Below are 20,595 nucleotides of genomic sequence, written 5' to 3'. Positions count from 1 at the left end.
ATCACGTCTGGAGGAAACCTGGCACCATCTCTACTGTGAAGCATTGTGGTGGCAGCATCATGCTGTGGGGATGTTTTTCAGCGGCACAAGAGATCCTTGATGAAAACCTGCTCCATAGCATTCAGGACCTCAGACTAGGGCGAGGGTTCACCTTCCAAAAGGACAACGACCCTAAGCACACAGCCAAGACAATGCAGGAGCGGCTTCGGGTCAAGTCTCTGAATGTCCTTGAGTGGCCGAGCCAGATCTCTAACTTGAACCTGATCAAACATCTCTGGACAGACCTGAAAATAGCTGTGCAGCGACGCTCCCCATTAAACCTGACAGAGCGTGAGAGGATCTGCAGAGAAGAAATGGAGAAACTCCCCAAATACAGGTGTGCCAAGCTTGTAGCGTCGTACTCAAGAAGACTCGAAGCTGTAATCACTGCCAAATATGCTTCAACAAAGTACTGAGTAAAAGGGCTGAATACTTATGTAAATGTGATGTGTTTTTTACTTTTAACAAATTTGCAAAAAAATTGAAAAAACGGTTTAATTCATTGTCATTATGGGGTATTGTGTGTAGACTGAGGGAAACACAATTTCATTAATTTTAGAATAAGGCTGTAACGTAACAGAATGTGGAAAAAGTAAAGGGGTCTGAATACTTTACGAATGCACTGTATCTGATGTTGTAATATAAGGAATTACATTATATCATATTATCTCAACCTTCAAAGTGTTACAGATCGATTTTGATTATTTATTGGAAGTTTGTTTTATCCATGTTTTAAAGTCTGTCCGTTTTATAGACCTAGGCAAAGGTCAACTCCCTTATCTGCTCAGAGAATAGACTAGAAGTGACACAAATGTTTATAAAAAGGTGAGTTTGTGTATGTTTTGTTTGTATGCAATTATAAATTATTCATAAAACTACTTTGAAACTTGAAAGAGCAAGATTACATGCCACACTGTTTTCTTTTCCTTTATCGATGAATTCCACAATGTTTTATTTTCACATACAATTTGGAGAAGAGCAAAAACAAGTGTAACCAACTTCATATAGCCACCCAGAAGAAAGGTACATGGACACCCACACTTCAGGTTAACTTGGTTTTCATCTGCAGTGAAATACATCAAACAGTGATGACAGGCATTGACAGGATGGTCACAGCCACAAGTTCACTGGGTTCTCACAGAACATCTCTCTCAGACTGAATGCACAAAGTGATCAAATAGTAAATATGTGCTATGTTCAGAAAATAACAAAAATACAGTAAGACATACCTGCAGTGAAAGGTATCAAACAGCGATGACAGGCATTGATTGACCTGATGGTCACATCCACAAGTTCACTGGTTAGGTAGGACATATTTTATATAGGAGCAACAGTAATGATACATGCCTTCAATGTGAAGTGACATCAATCCATAAATACATAGCACAAGTACAACCTGTTTTATATAAACCTTTTAAGGTAGTAAGAAAATAACATTCACTTAATATTGAATTAAAGAAGTCTTGAATGGGCCTCTCCCGGGTGGCGCAGTAGTCTAAGACACTGCATCGCAATACTAGCTGTGTCACTAGAGATCCAGGCTCTGTCGCTGCCGGCCGCGTCCGGGAGACCCATGGGGCAGTGCACAATTGGCCCAGCATCGTCCGGGTTAGGAAGGCAGGGATGTTCTTGTCCCATCGTGCTCAAGCGGCTCGTGTGGCGGGCCGGGTGCAATGCACACTGACACTGTTGCCAGGTGTACGATGTTTCCTCCAACACATTGGTGCAGCTGGCTTCTGATTAAAGTGGGCATTGTGTCAAAAAGCAGTGCAGTGCGGCTCGACTGGGTTGTGTTAAGGCGGTCGCACGGCTCTCTCCGTACGGGAGTTGTCGTGATGGGACACTGGTGTCCAAATTTGGATACCATGAATTTGGGGAGAAAATGGGGTAAAAAAATGTAATAGAAATAAAAAAAGATGTCTTGAATTACCAATAAATCAAATGCCAGCAATAGCTAACGTGACATTACAATTCACTGACAGTGCAAGTTAGCACATCATTAACATGGCTAGCTAAGCCAACAAACACTTGGTTAACTTGCCGAAATAGGCTTTAAATACATTAGCGACAACATAAATATATACATAGCCACATTGAATATTGACTTTGTGATATATTGAACGGTTTTCAAAAGACACTATTGTGTTACACTGTTTTAAACAGTTTTTACATGCAGAGGAATGAGACACGAACCTGCTTTCAGACTGAAGAGCAGGCAGACCAACTTTCCAAGTAGAGGAGAAGCACTCAAAACCCACTACTTGTTCTTTCAAGGAAAATAACACAAAACAGGTAAGTGAAGACCTCTCATTTTGCCAACCTTACTACAATGGCAGTACATATTTTTATGAATTCGACCACTCATAATGAAAGGAAACGTTATTAACATCACACCTTTTCTGAAGTGAATGGTTTCACCCACTTTCTGCCAGAGAATAGCGGTGTTCTTCAATATTTACATTGCACGCAGTGAGAGTGAGGTTGATGTAAACTCTACAATTTCACTTTGTCACACAAACCAAATTACCCCAGCCATTAACACACTGGTTGCTGTAGTTTCATTCACCTCAGTCGGTCTACAAACACATAGCCTATTAGGTTTAAAAAAAATGTTTGCAGATTTACAGCATATTTCCTGCAAGTCTATACATTTTGCCATGATTTATGCCATTTTGATGAGACATTGAGTGAGTGATCAACAAAATCAATGGGGGACGACTGGCTGATGACTTGTTTCTGTTATTCCAAAAATTAAGATCCAGACCTCAGTGTCCTCATACTGTATGTAGCTAAACCCTGTTGACAGACTTACAATCAAAGACCACAGTATGAAGATACGGGGTTTCCATTGGAGAACCAGTTTTAGTCAATCACGTGTAACAAATCGTACTCTCCTTGTGTTGTGTTTCCTCCAAATAAATCACATCAGCCAGTGGTCCCAGTTGAGCATCATTTATTTCTGTTGCTGTTGTTAAAATGGGGAACAGCACGTTAGTTGTGCAGGGCTTAACGATATTGATGGCTGTCGATGGCAAAATCTGCAGCATGAAGACAACTGTGTTAGCAGTGGGCTTATGTGACCATTACATCTGTGTATGCTGCTAACACACTTATTTACAGCAATCATATGCCAAAGCACATCCCAGAAAGACCCTCAATCCCTAACAGGTTCCATATACCCAAACATGTATAAATCAGTAATGTACAGCAAACTTGTACACATTGTAAAATAGAAAACAGTATTCAGAACGTGACCTACCCCTTGCATCACATTTTCATCCGGGGAAGACGTTCGGGATCTCCCCCTATCTGCAAACTGGGCCAATCACAACACACCTTATTGTCATCAGAGTTGAACCAACCATTGAACATTAAATACACAATTCTTTAGAGGCAAGTGGAAACATAACCAACCCTGTTACACACGCTTGAAGGTGATGTCAGACCGACTTTGGCTAACTAAGCTCATGCACAGAAACACGTCATCGGGTTTAACGGTTGTTTCGCGCCGAACTGCGAATGTGGAGGCCGTCAAATCAAAGGCACTTGTTCGATATAAAATACCTTAAGACGAAAATAAAACGTGTTAGCTTGTCACTTTCACCAATCTAGGCTGTACTTTTAGATTCCAAGAAAATGTACAACTAAGGAAGAACCTTACAATTCTCCCATTTACCTCTCAATCGCCAAACCTCGGCCAGATCTCTTTCGACGGTGTTCCCGGATATCTCGCGATGTTACGGCACTGGATTTAGAAACTACAATGAGAGAAAGTATTTGAGAATAAACAGGACAAGGATCTAGATACTAAATGGTTTGTCTTTATTTCATCGCAGTTTCTTTCTCTGTTGATTTGCTTGAATAGAGAGCATTGTGAGATTCACACACTAACACACACACACAGGAGTAGACCTCTTTCTCTCTAGAGCCGATGTCACTCACACGAAGCAACATGGAAGCAATTTCTGTTGCAGATGTAAGTAGCAAGTGTCATGATCTCAAGCAACTTTGCTGATACACGAAACAACGTAAACGCGATTGAAATTGACCCACGAAGCAACCCCGATGCAACTCTGGCAACAACATTTGCTGAATGAATAGCAGCCTTTTAGACCAATCAGATTATATCTCTACACATGAGAAACATTACAACTTCCTGTATTCCGAGGCCAACAAAGTGAAAGTGACGTGGATGAAACGTGTAGAGAGGAATCGTCGCAGTCAATTGACTGTTGTACCTGTGTGACCAGGCTGAAATGACAGTGCTCTCTGTTGGTGTCCCGTTACACATGTGGCTGAGTAGACTATATAAGCAGCGCAATGCAAATCAGTCGTATAAATCAGTGTGTGCTGCTGTCTACCCCTGCAGAATTGTTTGAGGAGCGAGATAGGCTGCTGCAGATTTAATTCCTTTCGAATTATTTGAAAAAGCAAAACATATTTTTTTAGCAATAATGGGTGTTATGGTTTCGCAACTCTTCTCTCGTTTCTTCGAGAAAAAACAGATGAGAATTCTGATGGGTAAGACTTATTTCCAATATTGTTAATGTCATTGTGTTATTATTACAATGTTGCAATGTCTGTACAATGTTACAGTGTATTTGTTACAATGTGTTATAACATTTACTTTTTTTGATTGATTTGACATAGGCCTATTATTATATCATTATTATTCATATTACTTAGGTTTTAAAATGATCCATATTGTTCCTACAGTTGGGTTAGATGCTGCAGGGAAGACCACAGTCCTGTACAAACTAAAACTTGGAGAAGTTGTCACCACTATCCCCACTATTGGTAAGCATTGATTGATATATAGGCTATATCCACTGATTGACAACTTTTGCTTCTTATATGTATTTGACCCAGCGCTGCTAGACAGAGCATAGCTGAATGTCCTTTGTGCTGATCACCATAGGGTTCAATGTGGAGACGGTTGAGTACAAGAACATCAGCTTCACGGTGTGGGATGTAGGTGGTCAGCACGTCATCAGACCTCTGTGGAAGCATTACTACCAGAACACGCAGGTAGTACTAACCCTAATACTCTCAACTAACCTGAACATCCCCAAATAACCCTAACAGCTTCAACTAACCCTAACCTTAACAGCCTCAACTAAGCCTAACCCTAATTAACCTAAACTAACAGCCTCAACTAACCCTAAGAACCTCACTTAAACACTCAGGTATCCTAACCCTAATAGCCTTAACTATGGGATCATTTCAAATCCCGTCAATTCAGAAAATTAATTCCAATTCCAATTTTCCTCATTCCTTAAAAGCATGTGTCTGTGTTCCAATATCTTCATCCAGGGTCTTATATTTGTGGTAGACAGCAACGATCCTGAGAGGATAAATGATGCTACAGAGGAACTACAGAACATGGTGAGTTATCTGTCCTTCCATTAATATTTCCACACTTTCTTATAGCAACTCTTAAGTTTGCTCTTGGCCACCGGAGAGGAGCGTAGAAACAGTATAATGGGATCTTTCTGATTCCCTACGAGGAATGTAATAATACAGTAATATGACTGTTCTAATAGAGATAGGAGAGTGTTTACCTGTTTAATGTGACTGTTCTGATTCCCTGTGTTCTGTGTTATTGATCCTCCACACACAATGCAACATTACAGAGAAAAGTGTAATAACTCAGTCAGTACTGTGGCTGTTCTGATTCCCTGTGTTCTTTGCTGTTGACCCACAGCTTGAAGAGGACCAGTTGAGAGATGTAGTTCTGCTGGTGTTCGCCAACAAACAGGACCTTCCCAACGCCATGTCTGTCAGTGACATCACAAATAAACTGGGACTGAGGAAACTTCAACTGAATACTCCTGTAAGTATGACCATCTAGAATCTCTAAGGTTTTGCGAGCCAATTCTAACTCGCGTTAGCGCAATGACTGGAAGTCTATGGTATACACTAGCATGCTAGCTGTTACCATGCTAGCAGTTACCATAGACTTCCAGTCATTGAGCTAACACGAGTTAGCAATCGCGCTAATGCTAATGAGCAACTTTCTTAAAACTGAGTCTGGGGAAATAGATAAAGGGCGTCATTCCCAAAATCCTGATGTATCCCTTTAAATGTCAAACACTACAACGCGCCTCGGATTGAATCACTGCCAAGATTTGCTAAATAATGCACTCTGATTGTTTGTCATCTCAGTGGTTTGTCCAGGCTACCTGTTAATGACTGACTGTTTTAATGACTGACTGTTTTTCCTCTCTCCTCAGTGGTTTGTCCAGGCTACCTGTGCAACCCAGAGTTCAGGTCTGTTGGAAGGACTAGACTGGTTGGCTGACCAGCTTTCCAAGCGCTAACTCAGCTGAGTTGGCTCCGGAGTGAAGTTACCCCTAGGTACAGGTCTAGGATCAGCTTCCCCTCCCCCGATCATAACCTTAACCATTAGTGGGGAAACTGACCCAAGATCAGTGTCTAGGAGCAAATTCACGCTATAACAGCTGCGCTCAGCCCTTCTTAAGAACGACCACAACACGTTTACTCAAGGACAACCATACAATCAGAACAAAACTTAGAAGTGCCTTTCTGAAAAGTTTCCATTTAAAAAATATTTTTTCTAATGTATTGCACATATTGTAGCATGTAAAGTTATAAATGTTTTATATTAAAATAATTGTATCACTGATTGAATGTAAGCAGATTCTTTATCAAACCCCCTGTATTTATTTCCTGATTTCCATATCCTCACTACCTCAAATAAAATGATGTGTTTAAATGTATCTGCAGTCGTTTTCTTTGTGGGTGTGGTCACTGTGCAGATGGAAGAGTAACAATTCAGAAACAACAAATACAAGACAATTGTTTCAGTAATTTCCCTCATCATCACTGCAGGGTCTGTGTAATGGAGACCAAGACTAAAACTCATCAGGGACATATTTGCGAACATTTTAACAATACAATATCGACATCTAAAGGTAGGACCTCACAATTGCATGGAGAATGTATGACAGCATCATCCCTTGATTAAATAAACAGTATGTTATATAAAAACATTTAAACTACAGTATATAGCCTTAACATGAAAGTATTGATTGTAAGAGTATAAGGTTGTGAGCTCTTGGAAGTTCAGATACTTCAATTTCAACAGCACTACACGATCCCAGTGCTTGCTGGCTTATTTTCCAAGAAACAGCATTGTGCTGAGATAGATATCTCCCACTGGGCACACACTGGTTGAATCAACATTGTTTCCACATCATTTCAATTAAATTACGCTGAACCAACATGGAAAAGACGTTGAATTGACGTCTCTACACTGTGGTCTTCAATTTCACTGAGGGAGATGTAAAATGATGACTATCTGAGGATGAACCTTTACAGTGTGGGAGAAAAATCTCTCAGTCCCATTTGTCTTTTTGGGGCTAATAAAGATATTTAGTACCGTTTTCCTGAACTGAAACCGACATGGCCTCACCACAGTGTTGTTTTGGTAATTATTAGAAGGCCTACGTACAGTGCATTCGGAAAGTTTTCAGACCCCTTGACTTTGTCCACATTTTGTTATGTTAGAGCCTTATTCTTAAATGTATTTTTATCCTCATCAATCTACACCCAATACCTTATAATGACAAAGCAAAAATAGGTTTAACATTTTAATAAAAATAAAATTGAATACCTTATTGACATAAGCATTCAGACCCTTTGCTATGAGACTCAAATTGGAGCTCAGGTGTATCCTGTTTCCATTCATCATCCTTGAGATGTTTCTACAACTTGATTGGAGTCCACCTGTGGTGAATTCAATTGATTGGACATGATTTAGAAAGGCACACACCTGTCTATATAAGGTCCCACAGTTGACAGTGCATGTCAGAGCAAAAATCAAGCCATGAGGTCGAAGGAATTGTCCGCAAAGTTCCCGAGACAGGATTGTGTGGAGGCACAGATCTGGGTAAGGGTATCAAAAAATGTCTGCAGCATTGAAGGTCCCCAAGAACACAGTGCCTTCCATCATTCTTAAATGGAATAATTTTAGAACCACCAAAACTGTTCCTAGAGCTGGCCGCACGGCCAAACTGATCAATCAGGGTAGAAAGGCCTTGGTCAGGGAGGTGACCAAAAATCTGATGGTCAGGGAGGTGACCAAACACCTGATGGTCACTCTGACAGAGCTCCACAGTTCCTCTGTGGAGATGAGAGAACCTTCCAGAAGTACAACCATTTCTGCAGCACTCCATCAACCAGGACTTTATGGTAGAATGGCCAGACAAGCCACTCCTCAGTAAAAGGCACATGACAACCTGCTTGGAGTTTGCCAAAAGGCACCTAAAGGACTCTCAGACCATGAAAAACAAGATTCTCTGGTCTGATGAAACCAAGCTTGAACTATTTTGTTGAATGCCAAGCATCAACTCTGGAGGAAACCTGGCACCATCTCTACTGTGAAGCATGGTGGTGGCAGCATCATGCTGTGGGGATGTTTTTCAGCTGCATGAACTAGAAGACATGTTAGGATTGGGGGAAAGATGAACAGAGCAAAGTAGAGAGATCCATAAGAAAACCTACTCCATAGCACTCAGGACCTCAGACTGGGGTGAAGGATCACCTTCCCAAAGGACAACAACCCTAAGCACACAGCCAAGACAATGCAGGAGTGGCTTCGGGACAAGTCTCTGAATGTCCTTGAGTGGCCCAGCCAGATTCCAGACTTGAACCCGATCGAACATCTCTGGAGAGACCTGAAAATAGCTGTGCAGCGACGCTCCCTATCCAACCTGGCAGAGCTTGAGAGGATCTGCAGAGAAGAATTGGAGACACTCTCCAAATACAGGTGTGCCAAGCTTGTATCGTCATACTCAAGAAGACTCGATGCTGTAATCACTGCCAAAGGTGCTTCAACAAAGTACTGAGTACAGGGTCTGAGTACCTTTTTTAAAAACATTTGCTAAATTAAAAAAATATACAAAATGTTTTCTTTGTCATTGTATTATAAGGAATTACATTATATCATATTATCTCAACCTTCTAAGTGTTACAGATCGACTTTGATTATTTTTGGAAGTTTGTTTTATCCATGTTTTAAAATCTGTCCGTTTTATAGACCTAGGCAAAGGTCAACTCCCTTATCTGCTCAGAGAATAGACTAGAAGTGACACAAATGTTTATAAAAAGGTGAGTTTGTGTATGTTTTGTTTTTCTGTATAAATTATTCATAAAACTACTTCGAAACTTGAAAGATTACATGGTATTCTTGTCGCATTTGACACTGTGTTTTTTCCCGCGAATCTACACATTTGGCCATGATTTATGCCATTTTGATAAGCGATTGGGTGAGAGTGATCAACAAAATAAATGAGGGACTCTGTAGATCAGCGCCCCTGGGCAGCCCAACTGATGACTTGTTTTTGTTATTCCAAAAAATAAGATCCAGACCTGTGTCCTGGATGTACTGTATGTACTGTATGTAGCTAAACCGTGTTGACAGACAGTATGAAGATACTGGGGATTTCTATTGGAGAAGCCTTTAGATTTCGGGAAAGTATTTTTATGTGAATAAACAGGACACTAGGATCTAGATGGTTTGTCTTTATTTCATCACAGTTTCTTTCTCTGTCGATTTGCTTGAATAGAGAGCATTGTGAAATTCACACACTAACACAGGAGTAGACCTCTTTCTCTCTAGAGCCGATGTCACTCACACGAAGCAACCTGGAAGCAATTTCTGTTGCAGATGTAAGTGGCAAGTGCCATGATCTAAAGCAATTTTGCTGATACACGAAGCAATTCAAACGCGATTGAAATGGACTCACGAAGCAACCCCGATGCAACTCTGGCAACAACATTTGCTGAACAGGTTGCTTCGTGTGACATCGGCTTCATCTTCAGACAACATTTAGTTAACAGAGAATGAATAGCAGCCTTTTAGACCAATCAGATTATATCTCTACACATGAGAAACATTACAACTTCCTGTATTCCGAGGCCAACAAAGTGAAAGTGACGTGGATGAAACGTGTAGAGAGGAATCGTCGCAGTCAATTGACTGTTGTACCTGTGTGACCAGGCTGAAATGACAGTGCTCTGTGTTGGTGTCCGGTTACACATGTGGCTGAGTAGACTATATAAGCAGCGCAATGCAAACCAGTCGTATAAATCAGTGTGTGCTGCTGTCTACCCCTGCAGAATTGTTTGAGGAGCGAGATAGGCTGCTGCAGATTTCATTCCTTTCGAATTATTTGAAAAAGCAAAACATATTTTTTTAGCAATAATGGGTGTTATGGTTTCGCAACTCTTCTCTCGTTTCTTCGAGAAAAAACAGATGAGAATTCTGATGGGTAAGACTTATTTCCAATATTGTTAATGTCATTGTGTTATTATTACAATGTTGCAATGTCTGTACAATGTTACAATGTATTTGTTACAATGTGTTATAACATTTACTTTTTTGATTGATTTGACATAGGCCTATTATTATATCATTATTATTCATATTACTTAGGTTTTAAAATGATCCATATTGTTCCTACAGTTGGGTTAGATGCTGCAGGGAAGACCACAGTCCTGTACAAACTAAAACTTGGAGAAGTTGTCACCACTATCCCCACTATTGGTAAGCATTGATTGATATATAGGCTATATCCACTGATTGACAACTTTTGCTTCTTATATGTATTTGACCCAGCGCTGCTAGACAGAGCATAGCTGAATGTCCTTTGTGCTGATCACCATAGGGTTCAATGTGGAGACGGTTGAGTACAAGAACATCAGCTTCACGGTGTGGGATGTAGGTGGTCAGCACGTCATCAGACCTCTGTGGAAGCATTACTACCAGAACACGCAGGTAGTACTAACCCTAATACTCTCAACTAACCTGAACATCCCCAAATAACCCTAACAGCTTCAACTAACCCGAACCTTAACAGCCTCAACTAAGCCTAACCCTAATTAACCTAAACTAACAGCCTCAACTAACCCTAAGAACCTCACTTAAACACTCAGGTATCCTAACCCTAATAGCCTTAACTATGGGATCATTTCAAATCCCGTCAATTCAGAAAATTAATTCCAATTCCAATTTTCCTCATTCCTTAAAAGCATGTGTCTGTGTTCCAATATCTTCATCCAGGGTCTTATATTTGTGGTAGACAGCAACGATCCTGAGAGGATAAATGATGCTACAGAGGAACTACAGAACATGGTGAGTTATCTGTCCTTCCATTAATATTTCCACACTTTCTTATAGCAACTCTTAAGTTTGCTCTTGGCCACCGGAGAGGAGCGTAGTAACAGTATAATGGGATCTTTCTGATTCCCTACGAGGAATGTAATAATACAGTAATATGACTGTTCTAATAGAGATAGGAGAGTGTTTACCTGTTTAATGTGACTGTTCTGATTCCCTGTGTTCTGTGTTATTGATCCTCCACACACGATGCAACATTACAGAGAAAAGTGTAATAACTCAGTCAGTACTGTGGCTGTTCTGATTCCCTGTGTTCTTTGCTGTTGACCCACAGCTTGAAGAGGACCAGTTGAGAGATGTAGTTCTGCTGGTGTTCGCCAACAAACAGGACCTTCCCAACGCCATGTCTGTCAGTGACATCACAAATAAACTGGGACTGAGGAAACTTCAACTGAATACTCCTGTAAGTATGACCATCTAGAATCTCTAAGATTTTGCGAGCCAATTCTAACTCGCATTAGCGCAATGACTGGAAGTCTATGGTATACACTAGCATGCTAGCTGTTACCATGCCAGCAGTTACCATAGACTTTTAGTCATTGCGCTAACAATAGTTAGTAATTGCGCTAATGCTAATGAGCAACATTTTTCAAATTGCATGCATAGACACAGTTGAAGTCGGAAGTTTACATACACTTAGGTTGGAATCTTTAAAACTCATTTTCAACCACTCCACAAATTTCTTGTTGACAAACTATAGTTTTGGCAAGTCGGTTAGGACATCTACTTTTTGCATGACACAAGTAATTTGTCCAGCAATTGTTTACAGACAGATTATTTCACTTATAATTCACTGTATCACAATTCCTGTGGGTCAGAAGTTACATACACTAAGTTGATTGTGCCTTTAAACATCTTGGAAAATTCCAGAAAATTATGTCATGGCTTTAGAAGCTTCTGATAGGCTAATTGACATAATTTTGGTCAATTGGAGTCATTTGAGTCAATGTATTTCAAGGCCTACCTTCAAACTCAGTGCCTCTTTTCTTGACATCATGGGAAAATCAAAAGAAATCAGCCAAGACCTCAGAAAAAAATTGTAGACCTGAATAAGTCTGGTTTATCATTGGGCGCAATTTCCAAACGCCTGAAGGTACCATGTTCATCTGTACAAACAATAGTACGCAAGTATAAACACCATGGGACCACGCAGCCGTCATAACGCTCAGGAACGAGACGCGTTCTGTCTCCTAGAGATGAACATACTTTGGTGCGAAAAGTGCAAATCAATCCCAGAACAACAGCAAAGGACCTTGTGAAGATGCTGGAGGAAGTAGGTACAAATGTATCTATATCCACAGTAAAAACAAGTCCTAAATCGACATAACCTGAAAGGCCGCTCAGCAAGGAAGCCACTGCTCCAAAACCGCCATAAAAAAGCCAGACTACAGTTTGCAACTGCACATGGGGACAAAGATCGTGCTTTTTGGAGAAAAGTCCTCGGCTCTGATGAAACAAAAATAGAACTGTTTGGCCATAATGACCAATCGTTATATTTGGAGGAAAAAGAGAGAGGCTTGCAAGCCAAAGAACACCATCCCAACACACACGGAAACAAACACCCACAAACCAAAAGTCAAACCCAGGCTACCTAAGTATGATTCTCAATCAGCAATTGAGACAATTGACAGCTGCCTCTGATTGAGAACCATACTAGGCCGAACTCAAAAACCAACATAGAAAAACAAACATAGACTGCCCACCCCAACTCACGCCCTGACCATACTAAAACAAAGACAAAAACAAAGGAACTAAGGTCAGAACGTGACAGCACCTCACTCTTCTGGCTGTTCCAGGTGGACATTATAACAGAACATAGCCAAGATGTTCAAATGTTCATAGATGACCAGCAGGGTCAAATAATAATAATCACAGTGGTTGTCGAGGGTGCCACAGGTCAGCACCTTAGGACTAAATGTCAGTTGGCTTTTCATAGCCAATCATTCAGAGTATCTCTACCGCTCCTGCTATCTCAAGAGAGTTGAAAACATCAGGTCTGGGACAGGTAGCACGTCCGGTGAACAAGTCAGGGTTCCATAGCTGAGGGCAGAACAGTTGAAACTGGAGCAGCAGCATGACCAGGTAGACTGGGGACAGCAAGGAGTCATCAGGCCAGGTAGGTCTGAGGCATGATCCTAGGGCTCAGGCCCTTCGAGAGAGAGAAAGGAAGAAAGAGAGAGAGAAAAAAAAGAGAGAGAATTAGAGAGCACACTTAAATTCACACAGGACACCGGATAAGACAGGACAAATACTCCAGATATAACAGACTGACCCTAGTCCCAGACACATAAACTACTGCAGCATAAATACTGGAGGCTGAGACAGGAGGGGTCTGGAGACACTGTGGCCATGTCCGACGATACACCCGGACAGGGCCAAACAGGCAGGATATAACCCCACCCACTTTGCCAAAGCACAGCCCCCACACCACTAGAGGGATATCTTCAACCACCAACTTACCATCCCGAGACAAGGCTGAGTATAGCCCACAAAGATTTCCCCTACAGCACGAACCCAAGATGGGGGCGCCATCAGTCAGGAAGGAACTCAATACATCAGTCAGGAAGTTAAAGCTTGGTCGCAAATGGGTCTTCCAAATGGACAATGACCCCAAGCATACTTCTAAAGTTGTGGCAAAATGGCTTAAGGAGAACAAAGTCAAGGTATTGGAGTACCCATCTCAAAGCCTTTTCTCCTCAAACCTATAAAAAATGTGTGGGCAGAACTGAAAAAGTGTGTGCGAGTAAGGAGGCCTACAAATCTGACCCAGTTACAGCTCTGTCAGGAAGAACGGGCCAAAATGCACCCAACTTATTGTGGGAAGCTTGTGGATGGCTACCCAAAACGTTTGACCCAAGTTAAACAATTTAAAGGCAATGCTACCAAATATGATTTGAGTGTATGTACATTTCTGACCCACTGGGAATGTGATGAAAGAAATAAAAGCTGAAATAAATAATTCTCTCTAATATTATTCTGACATTTCACATTCTTAAAATAAAGTGGTGATCCTAACTGACCTTAGACAGGGAATTTTAACTAGGATTAAATGTCATATATTGTGAAAAACTGAGTGTAAATGTATTTGGCTGAGGTGGATGTGAACTTCCGACTTCAGATGTAAAAATGGTGTCCATGAGTTCATCTGTTTCTGGGGAAGTAGATAAAGGGTGTCATTCCCAAAATCCTGATGTATCCCTTTAAATGTCGAATACTACAACTCGCCTCGGATTGAATCCCAGCCCAGATTTGCTAAATAATGCACTCTGGTTGTTTGTCATCTCAGTGGTTTGTCTAGGCTACCTGTTAATGACTAACTTTGTGTCCTCTCTCCTCAGTGGTTTGTCCAGGCTACCTGTGCGACCCAGGGTTCAGGTCTGTTGGAAGGACTGGACTGGTTGGCTGACCAGCTTTCCAAGCGCTAACTAGCTGAGTTGGCTCTGTAGCGACGTTACCCCTAGGTACAGGTCTAGGATCAGCTTCCCCTCCCACGATCATAACCTTAATCATTAGTGGGGGAAATGTAGATCAGTGTCTCGGTGCAAAGGTACCCTGTAACAGCCCTCCTTAAGAACGACCAGGACACAACGTTTACTCAAGAACAACCATACAATCAGAACAAAACTTAGAAGTGGCTTTCTGAAAAGTTTCCATTTCCATTTTTGGGGGGGTAATGCACTTCAATGTATTGTACATATTGTAACTTGGAAAGTTATATAAAATATATATATTTTAAATTATCACTGAATGACTGTAAGCAGATTCTTTATCAACACCCCTGTATTTATTTCCTGACTTCCAAAACCTCCTACCTAAAATCATGGTGTGTGCAATGTATCTGCAGTCGTTTTATTAACAGGTAAGGAGAGAATCCCAAAATATAGTTCCCTCCAGCAGGTGACGTTTTTCAGTTTTTTTAACCCACCAAGTAAGGACTTTTTGTATGGCGGTCAATGAGTGTCTAGTTTAACCAAAAACTAAAATGCCTCGTGGGGTTTATTTAATTGAATAGAAGATTCATATCGGAGTAATTCTTTGAATGATTGCGTCGGAGGGGAAAGCTGCCGTCTTATCAACAATAATTGAACAGTTGAAACTGGAGCAGCAGCACGGCCAGGTGGACTGGGGACAGCAAGGAGTCATCATGTCAGGTAGTCCTGAGGCATGGTCCTAGGGCTCAGGTCCTCCGAGAGAGAGAAAGAAAGAGAGAAAGAAAGAGAGAATTAGAGAGAGCACACTTAAATTCACACAGGACACCGAATAGGACAGGAGAAGTACTCCAGATATAACAAACTGACCCTAGCCCCCTGACACATAAACTACTGCAGCATAAATACTGGAGGCTGAGACAGGAGGGGTCAGGAGACACTGTGGCCCCATCCGAGGACACCCCCGGACAGGGCCAAACAGGAAGGATATAACCCCACCCACTTTGCCAAAGCACAGCCCCCACACCACTAGAGGGATATCTTCAACCACCAACTTACCATCCTGAGACAAGGCTGGGTATAGCCCACAAAGATCTCCACCACGGCACAACTCAAGGGGGGGCGCGCCAACCCAGACAGGATGATCACATCAGTGACTCAACCCACTCAGGTGACGCACCCCTCCCAGGGACGGTATGAGAGAGCCCCAGTAAGCCAGTGACTCAGCCCCTGTAATGGGGTTAGAGGCAGAGAATCCCAGTGGAAAGAGGGGAACCGGCCAGGCAGAGACAGCAAGGGCGGTTTGTTGCTCAAGAGCCTTTCCGTTCACCTTCCCACTCCTGGGCCAGACTACACTCAATCATATGACCCACTGAAGAGATGAGTCTTCAGTAAAGACTTAAAGGTTGAGACCGAGTTTGTGTCTCTGACATGGGTAGGTAGACCGTTCCATAAAATGGAGCTCTATAGGAAAAAGCCCTGCTCCAGCTGTTTGCTTAGAAATTCTAGGGACAATTAGGAGGCCTGCGTCTTGTGACTGTAGCGTACGTGTAGGTATGTACGGCAGGACCAAATCAGAGAGATAGGTAGGAGCAAGCCCATGTAATGCTTTGTAGGTTAGCAGTAAAACCTTGAAATCAGCCCTTGCTTTGACAGGAAGCCAGTGTAGGGAGGCTAGCACTGGAGTAATATGATCCCATTTGTTGGTTCTAGTCAGGATTCTAGCAGCCGTATTTAGCACTAACTGAAGTTTATTTAGTGCTTTATCCGGGTAGCCGGAAAGTAGAGCATTGCAGTAGTCTAACCTAGAAGTGACAAAAGCATGGATTAATTTTTCTGCATCATTTTTGGACAGAAACTTTCTGATTTTTGCAATGTTACGTAGATGGAAAAAAGCTGTCCTTGAAATGGTCTTGATATGTTCTTCAAAAAAGAGATCAGGGTCCAGAGTAACGCCGAAGTCCAGTTTTATTTGAGACGACTGTACAACCATTAAGTGTCAGATTCAACAGAATATCTCTTTGTTTCTTGGGACCTAGAACAAGCATCTCTGTTTTGTCCGAGTTTAAAAGTAGAAAGTTTGCAGCCATCCACTTCCTTATGTCTGAAACACATGCTTCTAGCGAGGGCAATTTTGGGGCTTCACCATGTTTCATTGAAATGTACAGCTGTGTGTCATCCGCATAGCAGTGAAAGATATGTAAGGAAGTCTTGAGGTTTTGTTTGCCTGAGGTAGAGTATCTCATCATAAGCTGTAGACCACACTATCTACCTAGAGAGTTTTCATCTGTATTTTTAGGTGCTGTCTACATACCACCACTGACCGATGCTGGCACTAAAACCACACTCAATGAGCTGTATACACCTATAAGTAAACAGGAAAATGCTCATCCAGAGGTGGCACTCCTAGTGGCCGGGGACTTTAATGCAGGGAAACTTAAATCAGTTTTACCTCATTTCTTGTTAAATATGTTAAATATGCACCAGAGGGAAAACAATTCTAGACCACCTTTACTCCACACACAGAGACACGTACAAAGCTCTCCCCCGCCCTCCATTTGGCAAATCTGACCATAATTCTCTCCTCCTGATTCCTGCTAACAAGCAAAAATTAAAGCAGGAAGCACCAGTGACTCTGTCTATAAAAAAGTGATCAGAAGAAGCAGATGTTAAACGACTTCGTCCCCACAGTGACTGTACGTACATATCCCAACCAGAAGCCATGGATTACAGGCAACATTCACACTCAGCTAAAGGGTAGAACTGATGCTTTCAAGGAGTGGGACTCTAACCCGGAAGCTTCTAAGAAACCTCGCTATGCCCTCCGACGAACCATCAAACAGGCAAAGTATCAATACAGGACTAAGATTGAATCGTACTACACCGGCTCTGACACTCATCGGATGTGGCAGGGCCTGCAAACTATTACAGACTACAAACGGAAGCACAGCCGAGAGCTGCCCAGTGATACGAGCCTACCAGACTAGCTAAATAAATGTTATGCTTGCAATCGGGCAAGTAACACTGAAACATGCATGAGAGCATCAGCTGAGCCAGACGACTGAGTGATCACGCTCTCCGCAGCCGATGTGAGTAAGACCTTTAAACAGGGCCAGATGGATTACCAGGACGTGTACCACCTGGCAAGTGTCTTCACTAACATTTTCAACCTCTCGCTGTCTGAGTCTGTAATACCAACATGTTTCATGCATTGCACGCCGCACTACCATTTCAAACCTGGACAAAAGGAACACTTATGTGAGAATGCTATTCATTGACTACAGCACAGCGTACAACACCATAGGGCCCTCAAAGCTCATCAGTAAGCTAAGGACCCTGGGACTAAACAACTTCCTCTGCAACTGGATCCTGGACTTCCTGACTGGCCGCCCCCCAGGTGGTAAGGGTAGGTAACAACACATCCGCCATGCTGATCCTCAACACGGGGGCCCCTCAGGGGTGCGTGCTCAGTCTCCTCCTGTACTCCCTATTCACTCATGACTGCACGGCCTGGCACGGCTCCAACACCATCATTAAGTTTGCTGACGACACAACAGTGGTAGGCCTGATCACCGACAACGATGAGACAGCCTGTAGGGAGGAGATCAGAGACCCGACCGTGTGGTGCAAGGACAACAAACTCTCCCTCAATGTGATCAAGACAAAGGAGATGATTGTGGACTACAGGAAAAGGAGAACCGAGCACGCCCCCATTCTCATCGACAGGGCTGTAGTGGAGCAGGTTGAGAGCTTCAAGTTCCTTGGCGTCCACATCACCAACAAACTAACATGGTCCAAGCACACTTGAAGAGGGCACTACAAAACCTATTCCCCCTCAGGAGACTGAAAAGATTTGGCATTGGTCCTCAGATCCTCAAAAGGTTCTACAGCTGCACCATCGAGAGCATCCTGACGGGTTGCATTACTGCCTGGTATGGCAGCTGCTCGGCCTCCGACTGCAGGCACTACAGAGGGTAGTGTGTAAGGCTCAGTACATCACTGGGACCAAGGATCATCCAGGATCTCTATACCAGGTGGTGTCAGAGGATGGCCCTAAAAATGGTCAAAGACTCCAGCCACCCAAGTCATAGACTGTTCTCTCTGCTATCGCATGGAAAGTGGCACCGGAGTGCCAAGTCTAGGTCCAAGAGGCTCCTAAATAGCTTCTACCCCCAAGCCGTAAGACTCCTGAACAGCTAATCAAATGGCTACCCAGACTATTTGCATTGGGCCCTCCCCCCACACCTCTTCTACGCTGCTGCTACTTTCTGTTATTATCTACGCATAGTCACTTTAATAACTCTACCCACATGTACATATTACCTCAATTACCTCGACACCGGTGCCCCCGCACATTGACTCTATACCGGTACCCCCTGTATATAGCCCTGCTATTGTTATTTACTGCTGCTCTTTAATTAATCATTTGTTATTCTTATCTCTTACTTTTGTTGTTATTTTCTTAAAACTGCATTGTTGGTTAAGGTCTTGTAAGTAAACATTTTATTTGATTTAACTTGTCTCGAGATGGCTATGTATATTTATGGTACGAGGCTAGTAGCATAGCATCTCTTCCTTGAATACAGGCGGTTGACGTCAACAACCCTCATCAAATGATCAAATAGTATTAAAATAATGAGATGTATCCACCAATCCAAAGAAAGGATAGGTGGGAGCTAGACAGCCCACTATGCCGCTTTATGGACAATGACTCCCGTTGTTAGGGAAGGGAGATAAGTATCTTATCAGTATATGATGTTGTTGTTTATCTACCTTAGTTCAATGCACTGACTGTCAGTCGGTGTGGATAAGAGCGTCCGGTAAGTGACCAAAATTTTAATATAAAAACAAACACTTGCAAAGCATGCAGGGTATTATTCATATGAGCTTCGCCCCCAAACACGTTTCGGCCGGAGCATACCAGATCCAAATCTCAACGTAATTTTGCTTACTGGGATACATCTTTATGTGAATTAACTACACTGAACAAAAATATAAACTCAAAATGTAAAGTGTTGGTCCCATGTTTCATGAGCTGAAATAAAATATCCCATAAATGTTCCATAGGCACAAAAAGCTTATTCCTCTCAAACTTTGTGCAGAAATTTGTTTACATCCTTTTTAGTGAGAATTTATCCTTTGCCAAAGATAATCCATCCACCTGACAGGTGTGGCATATCAAGAATCTGATTCAACAGCATGATCATTACACAGATGCACCTTGTGCTGGGGAAAATAAAAGGCCAATCTAAAATGTGCGTTTTGTCACGCAACACTGCCACAGATGTCTAAAGTGATGATGGAGCATGCAATTGGCATGCTGACTGCAGGAATGTCCACCAGAGCTGTTGCCAGATAATTTAATGTTAATTTCTATTCCATATGCCGCCTCCAACGTCATCTTAGAGAATTTGGTAGTACGTCCAACCGTGCTCACAACCGCAGACCACGTGTATGGCGTTGTGTGGGTGAGTGTTTTGTGATGTCAACATTGTGAGCAGAGTGCCCCATGGTGGAGGTGGGGTTATGGTATTTTATCAATGGCAATTTGAATGCACAGAGATACTGGGACGAGATTGTGCCATTGTTGTGCCATTCATCTGCCACAATCACCTCATGTTTCAGCATGATATTGCACGGCCCCATGCCCCATTTGTGGTTCCCGAGTGGTGCAGAGGTAGAAGGCACTGCATCTCAGTGCTAGAGGCATCACTACAGACCCTGGTTTGATCACTGCTTCGATCCCGGGCTTCGATCCCATTTCACGTCTCGTGAAATCCATAAATTAGGACCTAATTTATTTATTTCAATTGGCTGATATCCTTATATGAAATGTGACTCAATAAAATCTTTGAAAATGTTGCATATTGCATTTATATTTTTGTTTAGTATAATATCATAGGCAGGGCTGTAGCCAAGGTTCAT

General features: G+C 42.2%; 2 protein-coding genes and 1 long non-coding RNA gene across 3 annotated transcripts; 2 read left to right on the top strand and 1 right to left on the bottom strand.

The window, feature by feature from the left end:
* Window positions 1-775: 775 nt before the first annotated feature.
* Window positions 776-4,156, bottom strand: LOC121847148. Its single transcript, XR_006084050.1, has 3 exons — window positions 3,982-4,156; window positions 3,716-3,797; window positions 776-3,603 (listed from the first exon to the last, which is right to left on the bottom strand). It is a non-coding gene; the product is annotated as an uncharacterized LOC121847148 (long non-coding RNA).
* A 119-nt stretch (window positions 4,157-4,275) lies between these two features.
* On the top strand, window positions 4,276-6,779 carry LOC112243372 (ADP-ribosylation factor 4). The gene is made up of 6 exons (XM_042326667.1): window positions 4,276-4,560; window positions 4,756-4,836; window positions 4,958-5,067; window positions 5,353-5,424; window positions 5,744-5,872; window positions 6,273-6,779. Exons 1-6 carry the CDS (start codon window positions 4,494-4,496, stop codon window positions 6,357-6,359), a joined length of 546 nt encoding a protein of 181 aa, XP_042182601.1. The 5' UTR covers window positions 4,276-4,493; the 3' UTR covers window positions 6,360-6,779.
* Window positions 6,780-9,976: 3,197 nt separating this feature from the next.
* On the top strand, window positions 9,977-14,985 carry LOC112261180 (ADP-ribosylation factor 4-like). Its single transcript, XM_042328829.1, has 6 exons — window positions 9,977-10,334; window positions 10,529-10,609; window positions 10,731-10,840; window positions 11,126-11,197; window positions 11,517-11,645; window positions 14,581-14,985. The coding sequence occupies exons 1-6, from the start codon at window positions 10,268-10,270 to the stop codon at window positions 14,665-14,667; spliced, it is 546 nt and encodes a 181-aa protein (XP_042184763.1). The 5' UTR covers window positions 9,977-10,267; the 3' UTR covers window positions 14,668-14,985.
* Window positions 14,986-20,595: the final 5,610 nt, after the last annotated feature.

This window comes from Oncorhynchus tshawytscha, linkage group LG01, assembly GCF_018296145.1.
Source record: "Oncorhynchus tshawytscha isolate Ot180627B linkage group LG01, Otsh_v2.0, whole genome shotgun sequence".
Lineage (NCBI taxonomy): Eukaryota > Metazoa > Chordata > Actinopteri > Salmoniformes > Salmonidae > Oncorhynchus > Oncorhynchus tshawytscha.
Note: the sequence above shows the minus strand (reverse complement) of the source record. Positions and strands in the feature narration are given on the sequence as shown.

Excerpts from the sequence above, each read along its gene's own strand:
- LOC112243372 (XM_042326667.1), top strand. The coding sequence starts at position 4,494 with ATGGGTGTTATGGTTTCGCAACTCTTCTCTCGTTTCTTCGAGAAAAAA. Across the intron at positions 4,837-4,957 it reads CACCACTATCCCCACTATTG|GGTTCAATGTGGAGACGGTT; the intron begins GTAAGCATTGAT and ends TGATCACCATAG. Across the intron at positions 5,873-6,272 it reads AACTTCAACTGAATACTCCT|TGGTTTGTCCAGGCTACCTG; the intron begins GTAAGTATGACC and ends CTCTCTCCTCAG.
- LOC112261180 (XM_042328829.1), top strand. The coding sequence starts at position 10,268 with ATGGGTGTTATGGTTTCGCAACTCTTCTCTCGTTTCTTCGAGAAAAAA. Across the intron at positions 10,841-11,125 it reads ATTACTACCAGAACACGCAG|GGTCTTATATTTGTGGTAGA; the intron begins GTAGTACTAACC and ends ATCTTCATCCAG. Across the intron at positions 11,646-14,580 it reads AACTTCAACTGAATACTCCT|TGGTTTGTCCAGGCTACCTG; the intron begins GTAAGTATGACC and ends CTCTCTCCTCAG.